This window comes from Triticum urartu, chromosome 4A (genome assembly GCF_056163025.1).
Source record: "Triticum urartu cultivar PI428250 chromosome 4A, HENAU_Tu73, whole genome shotgun sequence".
Lineage (NCBI taxonomy): Eukaryota > Viridiplantae > Streptophyta > Magnoliopsida > Poales > Poaceae > Triticum > Triticum urartu.
The window spans coordinates 563,040,384-563,049,377 of record NC_141876.1 but is presented as its reverse complement, the minus strand read 5'-3'; the positions used below and the strand labels follow the sequence as shown (position 1 = coordinate 563,049,377).

At 43.0% G+C, this 8,994-nt stretch overlaps 1 protein-coding gene across 1 annotated transcript; it reads left to right on the top strand.

Moving 5' to 3' along the window:
* The first annotated feature begins 1,912 nt into the window (after positions 1-1,912).
* On the top strand, positions 1,913-8,065 carry LOC147976632 (putative MO25-like protein At5g47540). Its single transcript, XM_087518948.1, has 11 exons — positions 1,913-2,522; positions 3,269-3,430; positions 3,584-3,702; positions 3,899-3,973; positions 4,182-4,275; positions 4,515-4,574; positions 5,009-5,077; positions 5,571-5,669; positions 7,410-7,454; positions 7,553-7,655; positions 7,757-8,065. Exons 1-11 carry the CDS (start codon positions 2,334-2,336, stop codon positions 7,819-7,821), a joined length of 1,080 nt encoding a protein of 359 aa, XP_087375074.1. The 5' UTR covers positions 1,913-2,333; the 3' UTR covers positions 7,822-8,065.
* Positions 8,066-8,994: the final 929 nt, after the last annotated feature.

Here is an 8,994-nt window from a genome sequence, read left to right as displayed (position 1 = left end):
CATGTCATGTTGGCCACTCTCTTTTTTTTAGATGATATTGGCCATTCTCTTGGTTTCATGTCTACCAAGATTTTTGTAGCATCTCATAAATTGGATCATAAATCTACAACCCAACATTTATGACAACCAATGTGCCAAAAGGTGGCCATGGAAGGAAAATGGAGCCCAATGGCATTCCATGACACTCCTATTGTACTACTCTTGACAAAACTTCTAAGCAAGATACAGTAACATGATATCCTTATAAAGTCATATTTTCCCTTAGTTATATATATGTAAAGGAGATAAGCAATACCATTAGAGGATGGAATATCTGATACTACTAAGTAGCAGATGCATTAGTCAATGGGCCTGTGGAAAGCTTCCCAGTGCTCTCAGTGGATGGATTAGCTCTTCCAACCATTGGTGCGCTTGATACTCTCAATGCTTGAATCATGTATATTTGTATAGAAAATAAAAATAAAAATAATACATATATTGAACCAAAACACAACAATAACCTTTCTGTTCTGATCAATACAAAAAATGAAAATTTAGTATAAATAACAATAGTCAAAAGCACTGCAAAAATACTACTTCCTCCGTTCACAAATATAAAATGTTTTAGATATTTCAATATGGACTTAAATGAGTGAACAAACACTCTAAACATGTTTATATACATCGGACTCAACAAAAAAAGTTAGAACATCTTATATTTGTGAATGGAGGGAGTATTTGTGAGGTGTGTGGCTGCACTTGGTCACAACAACACTCCGGATTCACAGCAGCCAGATCCCCTTCTCCTTTCTCTCACAGACGTAGCAACCGAGCAATTTTTACATTTTGTTTTATGATGGTAGTACAAGCACAGTAGGCCAGTAAACCCAATTAAACGTAAGACGCCCAAAAAAGCCACCGGAGCAGTAGCCCGAAAAGTTCAGCGCAACCTAACGCGCGAGTTAGTCTGCACACGAGATTTAGGTGAGACTAACGACAAATCTGACAGGCGAAATGATTAAAAGTGGCGATCCAACGATTAGAAATGTTGATGACTTGAAAGGGCTAGGAGGATGCTCAGTTTTAATGTATCTAAAAATGTTTCTTGTGTTGCGTGCCACCACTGATACTTCGTTCCAAAGTGTCATCATTTCATTTGTGGTTATTCCCACCCGTTGGCGCATAGTAGGTCTCAAAGACTAGATGGGTTGACAAGAATGCTTGCCAACATCTAGGTCTTTCTATAGTTTGGCCCTCCCCCATGCTTCCGTCATATCGGTGTAGCCTTTAGTATTGTCATGAGACATGTGAAAAATAATGGACGTTTGGTTCTTGGATCTACTCCATCTGTTCTGAATTACTTGTCGCAGATATGGATGTATCTAGATGTATTTTAGTTGTAAATATATCCATTTTTGTGACGAGTAATTTGAAACGGAGGGAGTACAACTTTTCCAGCGCCGAAGGTCTGTCTGTGGGACGCTGGTCAGGTAGGACCGTCAACAGGTAGGCTCGAGTGATGAAACGGCATGTGGCGGCATAATGACCATTCAGGAGGATGAAGACAAATCCCATGGACTTTGATGTAACCTTTTAAATTTTTGTGGGGTGTTTATATTGCTGGATTTGAGGGTTTTTCTACCTGGGTATGTCCTTTTTTGCTTCGACTTTTTTTTTCCGCTTCCCCTCTCTTCTCCTGTTGTATAAAATTAGTATTTTGTTCACGGGTGGGTCAGTTTTTTTTTTGAGACAGTTTTTATTTATGAGGAGATCCCGCCGGACTAGAATTCAGGGCCCATACCACTCCGTGAGGTCAAACTACGGCCGAAGGCCCGTCATCTTCCTGGGCCCATAGCCATACTACGAAAATAAAAATCAGAGCGACAGCGCATGTGCATGCAGACAAACCCGCAGGCAGCCGCGCGATAAACATCCAGATTTCACGCGATCAGTTGTAATCTTCCCACAAAATGGAATGAACACGATCCGATCCGATTCCATCCCATCCCATTCGTCTTGATTCACTACCCATCCCATCCAGTCCCTTCGCCCTCCTCCTCCCCGCGCCGCCGCAGGCCGGCCACTTACCGGTCGCTACGCCCACCCCCCGGGAGGCGACGAATTACCTGCGGCGCAGTCACACTGTAGAGGAGTGTCCCGCCCGAACCCTAATTCTCAATCCGATCCCCACGCACTCACCGGCAGGGAACCAGCGGCAGCGCCAAGAAAATCACTGGGTGGACACCGCAGAGCTATCGTGGAAAGCGATCGATCTGTGCGACGGTGGGCGGCCAGCCGGCCGGCGTGCAGCCGTGGTGGCTACGTCCATCGGTCGTCCAGGTCAAGATCGATCCATGTCGGGGTGCCTGTGGCCGTGCGTGTCCAGCGCCAATGCCATGACGGGGGGGATGGGCGGGGGGTTGTTCGGGCCCAAGGCCAGGAGCCCGGCGGAGCTGGTGCGACACACGCGCGACCTCCTCCGTTTCATCGCCGACCATCCGGAACCCTGCAGCGGCAAACTAGAAGCCAAGCGCGAACAAAAGGTGCTGCGCCTTTGCCTGCTCAATCTATGTTACTCCGTTGTTAATTTATTGTTAACAACAGATGCAAAATATATTGGTGTTTATCTATATATAATTATATATGGACCACAGTAGTTCGGTGTTGGCAAAACTTTTAGAAATCAGTCGACTCTGCTCACTCTGTGATCAGCATGTAGACATATATCAAAACACAGAGAAATGGTAGTGGTCATGCTGGTAGTTTGTGTGTGTGTTAGGGGGGGGGGGGGGGGTATGGAAGTATAAAAGGAGCAAACAGCTGGTATTTGTGTTTCAGTGAGGGTGATTATATAGGAGCAAACAGGACATCACTAGTATTTGTGTTTCAGTGACAACGCTAGAGTGGAGTAAACTAGGCGAGTGCCTGAAAAGAGCATGGCTGCATTGAGACATTAGAGGTGGGCATGAAAGCAAGAAGGCGGGCAGCCGAGATTCGTGCTCAGAGTTCTTTGTCTAGTGAGAATGTTTAGTTTGAGCGGTGCACTTTTATGTTTATAATGAGCAGAACTGCAGAAGTAGAATGGTATAAACTAAGTCAAGATAGGACAACCTTTTCGTTACATTGATTTATGTGTAATAAGAGGGTCTGTGTTTGATGAAAGTTAAGTTTGAACAGTGCATTTATAGTTATAATTATAAATGTCATTTGGTTCTTTCAGTAAGCTTATTCGTAGTTGACACTATGATACATGTCAAATGATTAAATCTACACTTGACTGAATATGCAGATTACAGATCTAAGCATAAGTGTTAGGGCAATGAAATCCATTCTCTATGGAGATGGCAACGGTGATCCTGTTGCCGAAGCATGTACGCAATTGACAAGGGAGTTTTTCAAGGATAATACTTTACGTCTAGTAATTGTTTGCGTTCCACATATGGACCTGGAAGTAAGTTAAAGGATTCCAGGACACCTTTTTTTCCCAACCTATAGAAACCTCGTTTTTCCAATCAGGAACAACATTGGATCCTATCATTATTAATATAGATTTGGCTTTTAAACTTCTAATTATTTGTAAGTGGAAGTTTGTTTCTTTTCTCAGACTCAAAAGGAAGTAACTCTAGTTTTTGCAAATCTGGCAAGACAAAAGGTAGATTCAAGGATCCCTGCCTCTGACTACTTGGAAGTTAACCAAGATCTTTTGGATATATTAATGGCTGGGTCAGTAACCATTCGGCTTCCTTTTTTGCACCTTGATTGTGTGTCAAAAGTTGTGTCCATCTGCTCTTAATTACCAACTATTTATAATTCATAGAAGTGCTTTATTTTTTCATCATATTTGTCAGATTCTTACTTGTGATGTTAATTTATAATAAGTTTGAACTGAACACATGCTATTTCTGTATCCTTTGCGCAGGTTTAATAACAGGGACATTGCGATACATTATAGTACAATATTGAGGGATTGCGTACGCCACCAAGTTGCTGCACGGTATGGCCATGATTTACATAATTATCTTAGGAGAAAGGAATCTATCTATACAGTAACTCGTTTTCATGGCCAAACAAAGTTATGTATAAACAATAGTATTTCTGTTATCCAAACATCATGATTTGCTTTGATGACTATTATCACTACTGATTTTGAAGGTTATTTTTTTGGTTTGTTGTATTAATAAATATTCAATAGTATTTTACAGGTATGTATTATATTCTCAGCATATGAAGAAATTCTTTGATTATATCCAGTTTCCTGACTTCAGTCCATCATCAGAAGCCTTCAAGACATTTAAGGTTAGTACGTAAGTTTGGAACCTAATCTTTACTATTAGAGGGGATTGTTCTAAAAGACAACCCCAAAAGCAGCCCCTTACTCTCAGTAGATCCTCATTTGAATTGTCTCTTCACTGAGTCTTCTGAACAATTATAACATTTGATCTATAGACTTGGATCTGAACAGCGAGGTGGCATTCTCAAATCAAGTATTTGCGTAGTGTTTTTTATGACAATTGCTCTCATCACACATGTAATAGGAACTCCTGACAAGGCATAAATCATCAGCAGCTGAATTCTTCACGAAGAACTATGATTGGGTAAGGTTTTCCGGTTGATAGATTTTTAACATTTCAGAAAATTAATTCGATAATCATATCCTGTCATAAACTGAAATGATGCTAGTAATCAGATTATTGTTGACAATCTCAACGAACCAACTTATGCATCTTTAATACTTGGTCTAATAATTGCAATATTTGTGATATGTTTTGTTAGCCTACCATTTATTTGACAAAAACAAAAACTACTAGTGATACGTGGTTTATCATGAGGTTGCACACAAGCGAACTCACACACAAAGATGAACTTTGTTTATAATACAGGAATAAAAGCTTGAATTCATAGGCCAATCTCAAACGTAATTTGTCCTAAATCACCAATCTTTGATAGGGGACCCAATGATTATTCATAATATGTGAGAATTTCCGTTTGGGAAGCTGCATGTATTCTAATTGTACAAATCATATTTCAGTTCTTTTCAGATTTTCACACGAAATTGCTACATTCTTCCAACTATGTCACCAAAAGGCAGTCTATTCAGGTATACTTTTTTCTACAGTTGTGCTTCAGTATCTCCAATTGTTTATTTTCTACTCCCTCCTTCCCAAAATATAAGGCGCATTTGACTTTGCATGGTCTTTGATGCATGATTTTGACCATTAATATATACCGAAATCCATACGTTGAACATTTATCAATTGTATCATGGTATTTGTCTCTAAGTGAAATCATGAGTTGGTTGCGAGATCTTATGGGTTTCACCTCTAGCCTACCCCAACTTGTTTGGGACTCAAGGCTTTGTTGTTGTTGTTTTTGTTGTATACAAAAGTGAAAATCTTACTCATAAGTTGTGCAATGAAGACCAAAAAAGTTAATGCGCGTCTTATATTTTGGGAAGGAAGGCATTTTGTATCACATTTAATCGACAATAGTTTTGCTTATGCTTATTGACCTTTTAACACCGACAATTTGATCTCTCGCGTCTAAGCGATAATGGTTTTCCTTAAACTTGTATTGCATGGTATTTCTTTCAGCTATTGGGAGATATTCTATTGGAGAGAACAAATTCATCAGTGATGCTGCGTTACGTCAGCTCAAAGGAAAACCTCATAGTTCTAATGAACCTTTTAAGGGTAACACGCCATTTTATCATTTTGATGCTTGAATAGAAACTCATGCTTATAGCCGCTACAAGTTTCCTTAGGGCATATCTAATGTCGACTCGCAAATTTCCTCCCGCATCCGTCCGTGGACAAGGGGGGCCAGCCCGCGGCCACGGATGCAGGAGGCGGCCATCCAACGCTGCCCGCATACATTTCAACTACTATCCGAACTAACATGACCAAATTCATGCAAACATGACTGAATTTCATATAAACCAGAAGAGATTCATGCAAACACGGCGGATTTCATATAAACATGTTGGAATTCATTACATTTCGGACATACTTGAACTAAAAGCGGTGTTCGTCTGAATCTGGAGGTATAATACCTAATCTAAATGAACGTCGGCGCCCGTTCCCTGTATCCGGTCATGAGCCCTAAGAACTGAAGCTTTGCCTTCTCTAGTTTCACCTCGGCGCTCTCTAGCTCCTCCTCCGGAGCCCCCGAGAAGTGAAGCTGCCAGCCTCCACGTCGGCTAATCGGCCAACGATCTTCAGCCTACCAAGCTTGGCTGCAACTGGAGGGTAGGAGCGGTGATCTTCTTGGGACCAGAGCGGTGGTAACCTGCCATGAACTATTCCTCGCTATCGGAGGTGCTGGTGGACGTGTCGGCTTCGTGGTCGTGGCGGCGGGGCACGGCCGGGGCGGAGCCGGCGATGTCGGTCGTACCCCACACCTCGTTTGTCGCCTCGTCGAGCTCCTTGCAGGCGGCCTCCAGTTCCACCTGACGCTGGAGGTACAGCCATCGATCGAGGCGGATCTGGCAGATGGAGCGGTTGGACTAGCGATCTGCCTGCTGGCGTTGAGCCGCTCCTCCGTGGGCTGGTACTCTTGGAGGAGCTGGATGTTGTAGGTCGCGTCGACCTGCGCCTCCCGGCTTCTCCTCCCGCTCCTCCTGCACCATGTCCATGTAATGGTCACGGTCCTAGCCGATGATCATGGTGCAATGCACCTCTAAGGGTGGCGATGGTGATGAGGATGGCGCCGGCAGCAATGGCGGCCATCTCCTTCTGCTCCGGCGATAGTCTGTTCGAGAGAGCTTTGGAGTGTGAAGAGGCCATGGTGGGAGTTGTGCGGAAGAGGAGAAAGGGACCGGAGGAGGATGAATGCATCTATGAACGAGGCTGCAGTTTATATAGCGGGCGAATGGCAATGGTAGGCGGTAGAGGGACGGAGGGGTGGCACCGGAGTAGGTTCTTCGGCAAGTGCGTGTCATTAATGTTGGCGGGAGACGGACGGACGGACGGCCATGGTGTCGTTTGAATGCAGAGCAGTCGCGTACACCAGGAAGCGGCGCGCGCGACATTATCTCTGCCGGTGCGCCGCTTCAATGCCGGTCAGTGAGAGGTCGCGTCTGCTCTGGCCGGGCATGAATGTGGCATTGACGCTATGGAGCGGCGCTGATCGTTTTGGGCGGGAAGCGCGCGGACGAGTGAGGGAGTTTTGGTGGGACAGGACGGTTAGGCGTGGGCGTGGCGGCGGTCCAGACATCCGCAAGCCCCCCCCCCCCCTTACGTTTGTCATACGGACCGCCCTGCGGACTGACAAGACCGATACAAGCCCGCGTTGGATGGCACAACACGTCCGGACAATGCGGTCCGGATGTATGTGGGCGGGTTGAGAGTCGGCATTGGAGATGCCCTTAGCCAGGCTTTTGAAAAATGAGAAACTTTATTCAACTTGTAATGTTCAATTGTTCGTATCATTAGGATCCAAGCCAACCTATACAAGTGGAGGCATTTCATATTTTCAAGGTACAATGCCAAGTGCCCATTTTTTTCCACCTACCTATTTTCTTTAATTTGCATGTATATATAAAACTAAACATGTTGTTTCTTGGTTGCGTGTCTAGCTGTTCACTGCAAATAAAAATAAGCCTCGTGACATCATCAGCATACTGGTGGCAAACAAGAGCAAAATCATCAGGTTCCTCAACGCCTTCACTCTGGAAAAAGGTAAAAAAAAAATTAGGTTTGCACCTTAATTACTTACATCTCTCCACAGTTAACCGGAGGTGGTTATCCTAAAGGGGTTTCTCTGGCGCTGATCGATGCAGAGGATAGGGTGTTCGAGTCGGACAAGGCCCAAGTACTCGTCGACATCACGGCCTTGAAGCTGTAGAATCGAATGCAGTGTCGACATGCCTTCTTCTTGTTCTTTTGCTTTTGTTAATTATAATACTCCATAAAACCAACTGGGAAGTTGGATTAGGATGCCTAGCTGTTTTGGGCAACATGTTGCCCTGTTTCATCCTTGAGCAGAGCAGAAAAGAAGGGATTGCTTTTAATTTGATTTGCGGAGTAATTTAAGAGTAGTGCAATAGACTTCTTGCTGCAAATCAGTAAAGCACACGGTCATGTACAAATAGCTTTGACTTTGGCTCTGGGGATTAATTTCATTTCAGCATTAGTAGAAGATAACAGTTACTTTTTGTAAGCAAAAGATTGAACTAATTAAGCAGTGAAGAAGCCACGAAAGGCTGCCTAGCCTTGAACTCCTCCGCCACAGACACTATGTCCGCCATTCCCAGCAGCAGCGACTAGGTAAAAAAAAAACTTGACTCCTAAGTCTCAAGCACTTCAATAACTCATCGGTTCTCTAGCTTTGATCTCACAGCTTAGTTTGTTGCTATATGTGCTTTGCTTTGGATTTGGTGCATTATATGGTTGGTCTCCATACGTGTTGGTTGCTATGCTTTGCTTCATTTATAATGCTAGTTTGGAATGAATATAGGTTTTTCATTTTTCTCAATCTGATGGCAAAATGATCCTTTTTTTGGAGAAATGGCAAAATGATCCTTGAACAGAGTTCAGCAGTCTATCGGGGGCATGGCCCAGGTACATTCAGACCTGGTCTTGATATGACTAGGCTGGCCCTGGTGCAAGATAACAAAGCGAGGCCCTTTGATTCAAAACAAACAACTGCACTGGTCACTTGAAGGAATTTCTTCTAACATTTTTTGATACAAAATACTCCCTTTATAAAGAAATATAAGAGCGTTTATATCAAATAAATCTATTCTAATAGATCTTTATCAATGCATACCGTAGCTAGAATCTTTCTTGTGACGCTGATGATCTTAACTAATGTTTTAATAATTTCAATTTTGGGAAACTGTTTTCAACTGAAACTACAACCATGGGTATAAATTTAATTTGATAAGCAATGTAGATGCGTTAAAAAACTATATTTCTAAGAAATCCAGACATCTAATAGCGCACATTGGCTCCTCTAGTAAGGTTATTTGCAATATTCTTAATTCAGAAAAAAAACAGAAAAATAATCCAAATAGAC